This window comes from Poecilia reticulata, linkage group LG5 (genome assembly GCF_000633615.1).
Source record: "Poecilia reticulata strain Guanapo linkage group LG5, Guppy_female_1.0+MT, whole genome shotgun sequence".
NCBI classification, from domain to species: domain Eukaryota; kingdom Metazoa; phylum Chordata; class Actinopteri; order Cyprinodontiformes; family Poeciliidae; genus Poecilia; species Poecilia reticulata.
This window is the reverse complement of record NC_024335.1, coordinates 14,223,506-14,238,477: the sequence shown is the minus strand read 5'-3', so window position 1 is coordinate 14,238,477 and position 14,972 is coordinate 14,223,506. Positions and strand designations below refer to the sequence as shown.

Here is a 14,972-nt window from a genome sequence, read left to right as displayed (position 1 = left end):
CACACACACACACACACACACACACACACACACACACACACACACAGCCACACCATCACAGTTGACCCACATCAGCCTCTTTACTGACGTTAACTATTATTCGTCTGTTAGCATTGTGTTTTCTCTAAGAATGTATAATTGATGGGCATTCATTAGGAAGGGAGGAGCGAAGTGGGGGATCATATATTATTAACAACAAGTTCTGTGTGGCCACTTGCTATTACTTATTCTACTTTATTAAGGAGATATGAGACAGGGAGGGGTGCATGATGGGAAAGAGCACTAAAGTGCAAAGTGGTAGAAAAGGACAATATTCTGTGAACCCAGGCAACAATGGAGGTAATGATTATAACACCTAGTGTTGTAAAAAGTTTTTGCTTACAGATTTATCCTGTTATTGCTTTTTGTCTCCATCATTTGACTTTAACAGTAAAGACAAAAAGTGCCTTGCAAAAATAAAAAACAATAAATCATTTATTAGGGAAAATGCTATCCAAAGCAACCTGTCCTATGAGAAAAAGTAATTGTCCCATAAATCTAACAACCCGTTGGCGCAATTTTAATTTCACCATTGTTTTAACTCAGTGACAGTAGAGGGGCTGTTTCAGGTCAAGTGGATTTAAGTCTGGACTTTGTCTTGATTACTCCAAACCTTCATTTTGTTTGCTTCTGGGCCACTGAGACATGTTAGTGTTCTCTCTGGCGTGCATTCGATCATTGTCCTGCTGCATAGCCTTAAGTATGCTGGAGCATAAGGTTACAAAGTAATTGCCAGGCATTCTCCTTTGGGATTTTTTGGTAAAGAGACAAAGTCATGGTTCCATCAATTACAAGTTTTTCAGGTCTTACAGCAGAAAAGCAGCCGCAGACCATCACACTATCACCATCACCATATTAGGCTGTATATGAGATCACCTTTTGTCTTGTCAGTGTACAGGATATTTTACTAAAAGTCTTTGGAAAACAGTCAGGTACGGACTCTGGTGTAAAACATCTGTCAAATCTGTGAGCACGCAGCTGCAGAGTGGGGAGAGCTGCTGTGCTGTGGCAACCAAGTGGATGGAAACAATGTCCAGTCAACTGGAGTCATTTGTAATACGTTTCAGTCTGATAAATGTCAGAGACTTTATTTCTAATTTGCTCTTCATTTTTTTTTAGATCAAAGCCTTTTTGAGATCTTTTAGCCTACTTCATGCTGCCAGACAGCTTCTATTTAAATGATGTTTTGACTCGATGGAACAATCAGCAGGCTGGTTTTATGTTAACTCGATATTCCAATAAAAGTGGGTTATCACAGAGAATTCCTAATTTTATAAACAACAATTTTTCCACACAAAGTTTGGTAGCTAGCAAATAAAATTATCATTTGAAAATGTTGTATTTAAACAGGATRTCTTTGTCTGATATTAGAATTTGTTTGATGATCTGAAACACTGAAGTGTGACAAAAAAGCCAAAAGAGAAGAACACCAAAAGAAGGTGATTTTTTTTAGCAACTCTGTAGACATCTTGAAAAAAAGTTTTTATCATGAGCCTTCAGGATTTCTGCTTCTGACAAACAACTTGGTGAGCATGCCCAGTGTTTGTAGCGGCCGTAGGGGAGAGGATTCTTGGCTTAAACGTCCCAATAACCACAGTCACAGAAGAGAATGTTTGTTGATTTACTAAATTATTTGATTTTAGATGTCTTAGGAATTATTGACAGTCCTGTCTTTGTGAACATGACTGATTTCAGGGCTTCTTCATCTTTTGCATATTTTGGCTGCGGCAATCATCTTTCCTTCTTCAGCTTCTGTCAGCATTTCTTTCTTTGAATCATTGCAACTCTAGTGTGAGTAGTCATGACAAGTCTTAGTTATGGATTTAAAGACTGCAGAAATGTTCTCCTTCCCATTCAAAATGAAGTATTATCTCCAATTTCATCATGCTTTATCACCCAAATCCACGATTTGTCACTTTATAATTTGACTGTAGAAACACTTAGCTCCATTTTATAATCACCTCACAAAAGTTTGGAATATCAATAGACATTACAACTTCCTGTGAAATTTTCATCATCTTATCATCACTGAGCTGAATGGTTTTAACCAAGTTTCCCACAAATCGCATTCATGCATGCAATACCAGCAATAATTCTGTAAAGGAAATGGAGCTTGGTTAAAGTTAAATCAGTGAAACAATTTCATGCATGAACAACCGTTCAGATTTCCTCACGGAGAACTGATGGATGTTTCCTTCCCTGTGAAACTGAACTGATTTGAAACTTTATTAAAAATAATCAACATGTTTTTTGCAGTCAGTTTCCATTTCAGAATCAGATCAATCTGATCCATTCCAGCCACAAACGACACTTAATGCCAGTGTCTGATAAATGTATTACTTTAATACAGCCATGCAATATGTCTGTATTCATAATTTGCATTATACTCCAGATTTACAAATATTGTTTTTGTGTTTAAAATTTAAAAAATTATTAAAACTCAATAGTGAAAGTCTGACTTACTTAGATCATCAATTATTTGAATAGCGTGTGTTTTTTGACTTCTAAACACACACACAAGACATCAAGGTCATTTTGACTGATCTTTCATTTACTAATCAACAAACAACAAGTGCAAAACTAAGCAAAATTGAAATAATTAACATTTATTTATACCTGATGGTCTTTCCCTCCCTCAGATCATAGAGAGAGAACAATATGTCTGTGTCCTCTCCTATGCTGTTGTAGGTGAAGCTCTTCAGGTTGACCAGTAGGTGGTGTGGTACCGGAACCCTGCATGGTTCTCCGTGTCTCTGCCGGCTATTCTCACCCTAAAAAAACACAAAATAAAACATTAAAAAAAAAAATGTTATCATCTCAAGATCAATTACATATTTTAGAGTGTCATCTGGTGCTTATCTGGGTAAAGTTTTAAACTATTGTATCTGTTTCTTAAAACTTTTTGAAATAATTTTCTAGTTATTTATGACATAGCTTTATTATTCTATTGATCTGCATCAGGATCAGATTGTTTGATCTCAACTTCAGTGAAAACATTTGATGTAACATTTTATAACTAAAGTATACAGTGTGGTAACTCATCGCTGTAGAGCTGCTAAGCTTTTGGGTTTTTATACACAAATAAACTTTGGGATCAGAATCACCACCTATAAAGGACGACTTGGACTGCAGCATTAGGTAAATAATGCATTTATGTTCTGTACATCCACTTCATGGCCTACTAAATGGAGTTTGATGGCCAATATTTGATTTTTATGAGAGCCTGTTTTAGAAAACTTAGAACCTTTTCTCATCAACTGATTAAATAATCTGAATATTTACCTAAAATATTGTAAGTGTATGATCTCCTGATAATGTGAGGCCTTAGTTTTACCTTATCCCTTCATGAGAACTAAAATATTTTACTAAACAAAATGACTGAAAGGCATGTCTGGCAGGACTTCAGACTTTATACAGACAGTAATGAAAACATTACCTGTGTGGTGCTCTGCTGGACGCTGTGTCTGCTGGACAGATGCTGCAGAAGACAAAGAAAACATCAGGTTTATTCTGCTTGTGTAGTTTCATCTTCTGCTATACCAAACATACAATTTTGTGATTTTTCAATTTCTTTTATTTGAACATGGTTCTTTTTTCCTGAATCCATCCTCCTCTCACTTTCTCTTCTTCACATTTTTCTTCTCTGCTCATTTTCTCCTCATCTCTTCCTGACTCTCTGCTGTTTGTGATCTGTGCTTCTTTCCAACCTAAGTTCCCTTTCTTCCYTCTCCTCTACAGTCGCTCCCTCAGATGATGAAAATATTTTAATACCTCAGAGACTCATTACTCTAACTTGTCTCCTTAATTTGTCAAGTGGTTTTTTGAGTAGAGAGGAAGCAATAAGTCAAATGCTGTTTGATGAATGGGAGTAAGGACCGTCACTGACAAGACGGCTCCAATTATTCCAACCTGAGAGGAACTAGAACCAGCCTGCTGGCATTTTCTCTAGTTTAATCCTAAAACTAAGTTTTAATGAATCAGAATGGGTTGTTTACTAAAGATTGACACTAATAACAGACAAATGCAATTGTATTGGTGCTTATGGCACAGCTGCACAAACAAACACCTACTATTTCATTAATATGGATCGTGTTTTCAGTGGATGCCAGTTATTTATTCAACCACTTGTATGTTATTTAGAAAGTCAAGGAAATGATAAAGAATTATTAGCTGGCATTCAGATGTATCCATTGAGTATTTACTTTATTAAATAGCAGCTATCTGTTTTAAAAGCTTGTTTCTCTACTCATGAACCCAAAAGGTTTTAGCTTTTTGTTACATGAGCACTGACATGTTTTTGTGATTTGTTTGTCTCTAGTTTTTGCTGGTAACAAAGAATAAGAATAAAACAAACTGGTAAAATGCCTGATATGAAGGCATTTTCTTGTTCTGAGGAACTGTATTTTTTTAACACTGTCGTAAAGGGATGACCTTCATATGTGTAGTCCTCCTCTGTTTCCCTGTCTCTTAATTTCAGATCAGTCTCTAAGCAACAGAAGAAAAGCATTACAGCAACATCAGTGATTGTCTGAGCCTGTTGAGATATTTTGAATCAAGCAAAATCTTAAAGTTTTCTAAGAGACCAAGTATCTTCAAGTATCGTGTCTCAAACTGCAGCCACATCAACTTTAATTAGCTTTAGTTATTGTGTTATAGGTTTTTCATTACTGTAGGTTGGGAGGAAAAATATGTTCTAACTGCAAACTAAAGTTTGTTCATGTAGCATAAAAATGACAAAAAGACACAGACTAAACTTTAAACATTATAACATGATGCAGTGTGCCCTCAAAAAGAAATTATAAAAGATTTTATATTGCTTAGCAACTTCTGGAACTTCTGTAGTCTGGAAACGATAACCCCAACCTCATAATAAGAAAACATTTATTTAGAAAATGCTCCCAAATCCATCACTGTTCACCTGAGGAATAACTGAAAACGTTTAGATTGATGTTTTTGTGAACAGAATCATGAAGAACCACAAAACTGGTCGTAAGGATACGGAGAGTAATTTTGCAGTCATTAGTTCAAATTGTTTGTTCAGCAGTTTTGAAGTGACCTGAAGGACTCAGATGAAACAAGCAGCACATGGCTAACATCCTCGCTTCTTTTTAGGCCAATTTATACCTTGAGATGGTTGTGGTGAAAATTTAAGCAACACAATGAATTGAAACAAAAGATAAATTGCTTGCTTTGATTTGAACATCTGTTTCCAGGAAAAAAAAAAGTAACTTTGATTTTAGATTAAATGTTACTTTTATTTTGTTTTCAAAGAAAAGAAGAAAGAGAAACATTGAACAGACTGACAGGGTTTTGAGCAACAGAAATAGTTTCCTAACTTATCAAAAGGTTGTTGATTTAAAGGCAAAGGATAGACAACATCCTTTTGTTCAGCTATAGCAAAGGAAAGACGTTCAAATTATTTAATTTAAAATAAACTGTGTACTGGAGCATTACCAAAGACTTGTTCACCGTTTCAAATCATATCTATCAAAAGCAAGGACGTTTATAGAAAAAAAATACTCCATGTTTACTTCTTGGGTTGATTAATAAAGATTAATGGAAGTCTAGTGTTATTTCTGCAAAATATTTCAAATCTATGCCCAAAGCCAGCATGCAAGCAAACAGAGGCAACAAGCACAGCTGCACGTTAAATCAACAAAATTAACACAACAGGGATAAGTGTTAAATAAAGTAATAATATAATTCTGACACAGCATAAAAAACACAGCAGATTTGTATTTAATGTTTAAGCTAGATCAAAATGTTTTAACCTTCTAATTGAACCTTTCTGGGTTATTTTTGTTGTTTAACTTAAATTGTAAAATGTAAAAGTATAATGGATTACTTTCTGCAGTTTTGTCTTTATTGGCAGCCCAGAGATAATAATTTACCTGTAAGTTTTCCCAGAAGCGATTTAGCATTAAAATGTATTTTAACATCCATTTTAATTGGTTGATGATGAAGACTAAGGTGCCTGTCTCAGTTTAACTAACTAACTAAAAATAAGAAATTAGTGATTAGTGGTAATGACAATTTAATTTAGGAAGTACCCTGAAATGATTTATAAGACTTTTGTTGTATTGAAATTAACCTTTTCTTTTTCTTAAAAGAAAAAATAAACCCAGAAGAACTCAAGTCAATAGAGATGCTTTCCCCTGTATTTTCAGGGACAGTGAATGTATCAGAGCTTGCTGCCTCTGCACTTAACAACACAATCTTCATACAATTTGGTCGCTTGAACTAAATGCTAATGGAGTAGAAAGATCCTTCAAACTAACATCTTAAAAGAGCCACAAGTTTTTAACTTTAGCAACTCAGAATTATGACAATATGATGTGACAGAATTTCAACAAATGTGCCGTTGCTTTTAAGTGGTGAGACACGCATCAGTTATTCATGTATGACCTCAGCATCAACCACAGTACGTACGCACGGTGATGAAGTAATGCAGCCATCTGCAGCCCACTTCCACTCTGAATGTAAATTGCATGTTTTCTCAAACTACTCTGGATGCATTTATGCCTGTTCTAATGATCAGACCAAAAAAGATGTTGGTTAATATTTAAGGGGAACAGGGTGGTGTAGTCTGTCGGCTGGGTTCATATTTGAGCTGCTTTTCTACACACAGTCTTCAAACTGTGGTTCTTTATTTGACTTCATTTAAATAACAGGTGTCTTGGCACAGAGGAAGCATTTTTCTGTCTTCCTACCATATAATCTATGGTAGGAAAATTATATGATAGGATAATCTCACCTTTGGTGTGATATTATGTCTGCACAGGTTGGAGGCAACAACTTTAACAGTAGCAACTTAATGACCTGAACAAATGTCTTACCATTTTATACAAATCCGAGACACTTATCTGGTCTTCATCAACCATCTCAAATTCCTTCCTTGGGACCAAGTCCAGACCCAAGTGTCTGGGGGAAAAAAAGACAAAAAAGGGATAAGATTTAAATTAAAACTTTTATATTAGATAATTCAGATACAGACCAAGATACACAAACCTCCAAAGCAATCACACTTGAACATCAAGTTTTTTGATGTCATTTATAACATTGTCAAATAAATGTCATTGCCTGTCTTTCATATCTCTTAAATCATGACTTAGCCTGCTCTGATTGCAAATCAAAGACTGTGATCCAAACTTTGAAGACATGATGAATAAATGTCTTGGTTGGTGAAATGGTTTCTCGGAGTAGGAATAGAGCTGCAGTTGAAACCCACATGGGGAGAAAAGGCGCCTTATTTGCTGCCTAAAAACTTTAGGACATGGTATTATTAAGATTTATGCACAATGAATATAAATTACATATTGTTGTTTATTGGAAATAAAAATCAATGTATAAATATTTACATTTTAGCTCAAACACTCAAAGGTTTCAATAGAAAACAGTTTATTTCCGGTATTAAAACTTTTCTAGACTATTTGTATTAATCATGAATACTTCAATATGTCGTCACACTGAAGCCACAGAAAGGGGTTTATCCTAACAATATTAATCCTATGGTATCAAGTGTTAAGACTTGTGTATAATAACTCTCACTGACCTCACAAGATCACCTTTGAAGTGTTTCCATTTTTATATCCTTGAAATGAATTAACTTTAATTTCTGCGGCTCCTTTTCCTCCTGAGTTCCCACCAGCTGTAAACTGCATTAGCATTGATCTGCCCAACAAGATAAGCAGCCCCTCATTAAGATGTTTTTGAGGAAGTGTGGTTGAAAATGATTTGGTTTGCTCACTGAGCCCTGTTTGCATTGATGTGTGAAAATTGCTGTCAATAAAGAGATTTCAGCTGGTGCTAAGAAATATTACAGCTACAACAGAAATGATTTGAATAAATGTTATTTTCTGAGTTATAACTTGGTCCACTAGTTTATTGATAGTTTATCTGAATTCTTTCTTCTAACTGTAGCAATCAAAGCACTTTTACAACTTAGGACTTTTTCTTAGTCTTTAGATTGATGTTTTTCAGATCAGACTTTTGTCTCAACATTTCAGAATTTACATATCTTATCAACTATGTTTAAAGAAGAACAGATAAAGTCAAAAAAAATTATTTGTGGTAGCTAAAGATGTAAATCCAACATAMTATACTTAGAAGGATGCAATTTTTAGATGATGGAGTAGGGAATAATATCTGAAAACGCAAACATTTTYRTTCTCTGCAGTCATCTGCACCTGTAAAGTAATTAAATCAAATTYCTGATATAGTCAACCTGAAGGCACACAGCAGTTTTATTCCATCCCATCTGTTTTCCATCAGCCTTTCACTGACTTCATGAATCTTTTCAACTACTGGTAATATGCTTCMGTCATCCGCTTCTGAAAATCACTTCTATTACCCAATGCAGGGATCTGGGGAGACACTCATCTCCTGACTTTAAGTGCTGAGAAAGTTTACCAGTTTAAATCAAAACTTCGGTGGAAACTTTCTTTTTCAATGGTTCTGATCTTAAAATTGACTGAGAGCGAGTTATGACTTTAAATCCATCGTAAGTTTTATGTGTGAGTAAAATAAGTTTTTTTTTTTTTTTTAATAAGGATGAAAGATGTTTTCTCACTCGTTGCCCCAGTCGAGTCTGACGGTGATGTGTCTCTTGACGTCTCTGCTCTGGTCCTGTGTGAGGTGGCCGGACAGCAGCTGCCTCCTCAAGTCGATCAGCTCCATCATAACGTGTCGGACCTTGTAGAACAGATCCACTTTGTGTTTCTGATGGACAGAGAGAAACAAGAATCTCAATAAAGAGAGTAGGCTGGCTTTCCTTCGTCTGACTCGGGTTCAAAAACATCTGAAGGCGTTTAAAAACAATTACATTTACCTTGAACTAGGGGAGTAGAAATAACTGCAAACTAAGATGGTTTTTAAATTTATGAAAATGTAGCTAGATTTACTCTTGACTGTCACTTCTGTGAGTTGATGAGTGTTTTTTTTTTTTTGACACTTTTCCCTTCCCACCTTGCTGGGAACATTTGGATCCAGGTGTTTGTTAGTAGTTTATCACAGTTCTGACTATAATTTGTTAGTTGCTATTTATAAACTTTGTTTTTTTTTTTGTTTTTTTTTTTGGCAAATGCATTTATACAACTGTCTGGAGAAAAAAAAAAAAAGAACGACAACACCCAATAGCAGCTTGTATGTTTCTCTAACATATTATTATTTGATATCAATTTATCAATAATTATACTTCAAATAATATAAATAAACAATAACAGATTAAGACRTTGTGGTTTTGTTTTTGGTCATAAGCCCCAATTCTTTGAGGTTGGAAGTCCTCGTTGCCATCACCCTAATCTTTAGCCATAGATCCACTGATATGTAAGCCTATTTGAGTGAGTCGTTTGGTATAAAGTCTCCTGGACACACTTGGTGTTGGTTCCACTCAGAAATTATTCAGGACCATTTACAGCAGAGAGACTCATTGAACTACTCTGTTAGAGTCAGTTTGCTGCTCAATGTAGCAACTTTTTAAACCACTTACTGAGATTTACCACCTCAACAAACTCAAAAAGTTGAGAGCAAACACTTTTAAACTACTATKATGCTCTGATGTCTATTTTATCCATGAYCCTTCATTTGTTTTAGCTGTTGTCAGGTCGGCTGCTGACATGGATGTAAATATTTGCAAAGAATCGTTCTGAGGCTTATTGTGTAATTATTGATCTTGTAAATATGGACACAACTAAACAAAATGCTGCAGCATAGTTGACAGTGCCTGTGTGGTTAATTAATATTAGTTTACACACAACACCTGGACAAAAACAATACCAGGTGCGTAAGTACAAGTGTCCTGGATCAAAACATGACACTGATTTTATCAACAGATATTTAAATTAATGCATAAGGATCAGATCAGAGACCCAAAATCCTGGATCTAAAAGTATCAAAATCAAAATAATAAAGAAATATTACAAACAACAGTATTAACTATAGTAATTTATTTATGTACATAGCTTTATTTATGTACATAAATGCTTTCTAATGAAGCAAATAAATTTAGCATCTTTGAGTTATGCAAATAAAATCAATTTCTTCAAGGTCTCACAAGCAAAGATTAAACTCCCACTGTCAGTGGTTTTAACTGCACGAAGTTTTAAATTCACACACACACATATACGTGCACRCACACAGAGATAATTAACACACACAAGCTGGAACATAACTCCCCTACCTTACCCCCTGAAGCTTCTTCTATTATTAGTGCTCTAATTTATCCTATAGGCCTTGAACAAGGCTGTGGGGTTAAATGCCCATCCTGATCTTGGCAGGCAGCTGCATAGGCAGCAGAGAGCCAGGTGCATTGACACCACATGCACACACACGCACACACACTCGTGCGCACACACACACACACGCGCACGCACACACACACCTGTGCGATACGTACACATATTCATTGTCATTAAGAATGAAAAAGTCTCAGATCTACAAAACAAAACAGCCTGCAGTACATTTCACCATCATGTTATATATTTATAATACTGCACTATATTTATCATATACTAAACGCATAAAAATCAACTATATATAGATATTTAATTCTTCCTCATTGCACGAGTTCATCGCTCGGTATTGAAATATTCATAAGTACTTTCCGTGATGTAAACAGCGTGCAGAGGTCAGAAAGTAAACCCAGCAGGGGAAAAGACAGATACAGCTCCACCACAGAAGTCAAGATACTTAATATTGTCATATATTTCTGAGTGTGGATAGGGATCTGTTGTGTGAGATGGATATTGTGTAGCAGCCGAGGTTTTCTGCAATTGATTCGATTAATTCTGCAATTCTGCACAGACTACCTTAACCCTTTTACTCTGAAAGTTCACTCAAAACATGTGAAACTATTTCAAGCATCTAAGTATGTTATTATTCCAAGAATTTACTGTTGTTTGTGGTTGCYCAGATGCAAAATAACAAAAAAAGGAAAAGAAACTGATCACTCATAAAGCTGTATCAGACTGAATCACTWCCTATTGCAGGGAATTGTATTGTTTCATGCCATTAATATGTGAAATCATATATTACCTTTTAAATGTAGTAATTAATTATGGTTTGTGTACATTTTGAGTGTGTTAACGTCAAGTTAACGTTTAGYAGTATGTTAATGGTCAACAAACATTAACCAATCCCTTAGTGGACATACACATTTCTGTTTTCATGTTAAAACTTGTATTCAAATTTCAATATGAAGAAAACACTAAATTAAAACTAAAMCGAGATGAGTGTTCAGAAAAAAAACATTTACATCCAAAGTAAAATCATGTTAACTACCCAGATTTTAGCAGAAGTTTAATATTTAGCTTAACAACCTCTAAAATGTTACCAACAAACATCTCTCCCTTTACGGAATTGCTTTAAAAAAATTAACACATTACACGGCTTGCAGCCTCAGAACTCAAGTGTTTAAAAGAGACACTGACTGGATTCCTGCTGATAGTGTTGGTTGTGAACTGCAGTGAAACTCTGAGGCAAAGCGTCCAAGAGAAACCTCTCATCACAGAACCAGCATCCATTTCTACAGAGCTCCTGCTGGGAACCCTGCTGCATCATCCTGACGGCGTTGAGTAATTAGTAGGATTTTAGTACTCAGTGCAGCAAGGCCTCAAGGTTAAAAATACCGAAACTTTTATGCAGCTTTTCACTGTTTCACTGGGTGCTTAGAAACAACAARGGAAACACATGGCATTTCCACTTTTCATCAGTTTAGCACTTCTTTTAATTAAAACATCTAGTGGACATCTATACTAATGATCTTTCATATAGTGATGATGAAAGYGTGTAACCATTTTTAGTCAAATTACTTTTTGTACATATTTGAGGTATACTCAGATTTTTTGTAAACAGAAATAGACATTGATCAAATATTTTCAAGTAACCAGTCAGATCATTGCATAGTATGTCAAATGCTTACTGTCTATATGTTTATGTAATGYTGCCTAAATATGATACCCAACAAATRAAAATAGCAGATTTATGGACAAATAAGGTAAATACCAGAATGTATGGTTGAACTTGGTGCAGTGTGTTTTTAAACTAAAAYAGACCAGCTTGTTCAGGACACCAAAATATTACACATATATAGATTATCTCTAAAGGGYGTTCATCAACCAAGGCAGCAGCAMCAGAGTCAGCATTAAACCCCTGAGCACAATAGCACCAGGAGACCAACAGGCATATCAGTGCAATACAGGAGACAAGAGAAGCACATAATTATCTACAACTGCAGGCTGAAAGGGTGTTTTTGAACTGACTATTCATGACACCACAGAGTCCTGCAGTTCTTACCTCACTACTGTATGAAAACCCTTTGAGGAAACTTAAATAATGCAAAGAAATACTTGATCTCAATGCAAAGGAGTTGTTCTTTTTATCCCGCTTTAACTATCAGTGAGACTTCTTAAAGAAGTAAATGTATTATAAAATGAAAAGGCAAAAGTATAGAATGAATACTTTTCATACAGGATAATAACTACAGAGATGCTACAGTGCAGCATGTGATGAAATAACAGTAATTATGAGCTAAGGCAGACAAAAAATACTCATGCCATGTCATAGTTTTTAGGATTTTAACATGAGATTATTGTAGAAAACACAAATAACACTTAAAATCAGACTAATGCTGCTTGTATAAAAGAGGTTCCTGAATGGAGGACTGCTGAATTTCTCAATCTATGCTTTCCAACTCCAYGCCCTTGTAAGTAGAGGCTCCTTCAAATGCATTTCACTTTCAACATATGTCCTTTAGTAAAATAAAAAATAATTAAAAAAATCAGGTTAGATAATAAAGCAGAGATTTTAAAACATTCCWACTGGTGATTAACTTATAAGAAGTAAATTCCTTGAATGGTGTAATTCCTTTAATTACACCATTTAAGTTTGATAACCAGTGAGAGTCTTTGGTTCATTCATGTCCTTTAAAGTAATAAATAACTCCTTCAACACATTTACTATTTCAAAATTGAATTCATTGCAAAACCTCCACAGTGGTKTGCACAAATGGYAGGTTTTAATCAGTACTAGGATAAATCTAATCAATCTTGYAGATCAGTTTATTCCAAGCCAACATCCAATCAATAAAAGGTATCATGCAAACAGCATATTTGTAGATGCTTAAGTGCCTAATATTTTTGAGAATCATATCAAAACATTAATTTGCAACTGAAGGTTTTCTTTTGCCATGTCCAAAGGAAAACCTTGATGGTGGTTTTTTGAGGTAACAGGCAGCAGAATCAGCACAGCTATGTGCCATCTGTACTCCTTATACTCCAACAGCTTGCACCGCGTCGAAATCTCCTTTAAATCCAGGACTCTAGATTTATTTGGGACATCTGGCCATCACAGTCAGTGGGTACATGTGTTTGAACTTTGCGCCCTTTTATGAGACGATCCACCACATGAGGAACAGGCGCACCAGCTGGCTCAACGGGAGGAACTCTTCACCTTCAGCTGGCACTCAAAAAACACCCACCCACACTGAAAAAACAGACACGCGGTGTTTTAAAAATGATACTGCATGATGTGTCTGACGTTTAAGGGAAATATAGATTCCTGTAGGTTCATTTGAGCACACTTTGTGTTTTTACCATCATYGACCAAGAGAATATCTGTTTAGATCTACTATTTATGGATTCAGCCTTCCTCCCACCTCTCTTCCCCCATAAATGCCCCTCCTGCATATTTCTCTAGTCGAAGTGAGTAATCACACCTTTCCCTCTGGCAGGAACTTAGCCACAAACACAAACCTTTAGACAGTTTAATGCTATTTAAGCAATATAAAAACAGCAGATCTCTGAAAAAGATCCGCTTGTTCTAACTCTGGTTAAGATCTAAAAGTTGCGAWGTAAACAAAGTGAAACAAATCACCGCCAAGCAAATCGTTTCAACAATGTTTGTCCTCAAAAAATAAAATACTGAGCACCAAAGAAGAAGAAGAGAAGATCAGCTGTTTATATTAAAGCTAAAATGACAGCCTAGGAGTCTAGAAATGATGCCCCTCTTGATTTAATCAAACATTTACTTTCATCTTTATTGATGCTTTGGGACTTTGCTTCACTAAGTTACTCACAATATAAAGATCTTAATTAATTTGACAGCCTTAGACTAAAAAAAAACAAATTACCGAGTGTTATCTAATGTTCACAAACAGTAAATGTTTGATTAAGTCAAATATAAAGTCTAAAATAAATTCTGCTGATACCAAAGATGGAACTTGGGGGCACAAAATAGTTGCAGTTTGCATTAATCTTATTTTTTAGGCCTGAGGTAGATTGTGATGGGCTGAAACAAAAAGCTTTCACATGACYGACAGAGGAACACTTTGTACTGCCTTGTTGCTGAAAATGTGCTATATAAATAAAATTACCTTTACCTTTGATTTAAACCCGTTTGAAGTAAAACTATATTCTACCAAAGTCCACTTCAGAGGAAAGGAGGCGATGGTGTGGCACAGATTATATTTAATATTTGAAACTGTTTCTATATTATCTTGTTATTCGCTCTCTGCCCCTTTTGTTTCAGCGGCTGCTCGCTCGGTTGGTCTGCATAGGTCAGAATAGTTTCTGATGATGTATGAAACTGTAAACTGAAACAACTGACAATATCATAGAGTCTACTATAAATAATAGATCTTGATTTTGCTCTCCTCTGAATAAACTACATTGAAATGAATCCCCTTTTTATACAACTTGTGTTTCCACTGGCTGAGGTGGTTTTCGTTGACATGGAAACCAAGTCAAAGAACCAGCAGACGTTCAAATACTGCAGGAGAAGCCTGTAATTATAGTACATTATGTGCGTTATTGCTTTGTTGAAAGATTATGGCCCTTTACTTGTCTTCTTTGATACTTGGCTGATAAGCTGTCAGGTGAACCAGTTGTAAATATTGTATATATATATATACAAATATTGTGTGTAGTCCACTTCATATA

General features: G+C 35.3%; 1 protein-coding gene across 1 annotated transcript in view; it reads right to left on the bottom strand.

Moving 5' to 3' along the window:
• The window catches only part of LOC103464845 (dedicator of cytokinesis protein 3-like), a 162,217-nt gene that overhangs the window by 46,490 nt on the left and 100,755 nt on the right, over nt 1-14,972 (bottom strand). The window contains exons 6-9 of the mRNA XM_017304637.1: nt 8,609-8,757; nt 6,876-6,960; nt 3,476-3,517; nt 2,656-2,810 (exon numbers count right to left, since the gene is read on the bottom strand). Coding sequence (XP_017160126.1) covers nt 2,656-2,810; nt 3,476-3,517; nt 6,876-6,960; nt 8,609-8,757 — 431 coding nt within the window. The remainder of the gene's footprint in view (nt 1-2,655; nt 2,811-3,475; nt 3,518-6,875; nt 6,961-8,608; nt 8,758-14,972) is intronic.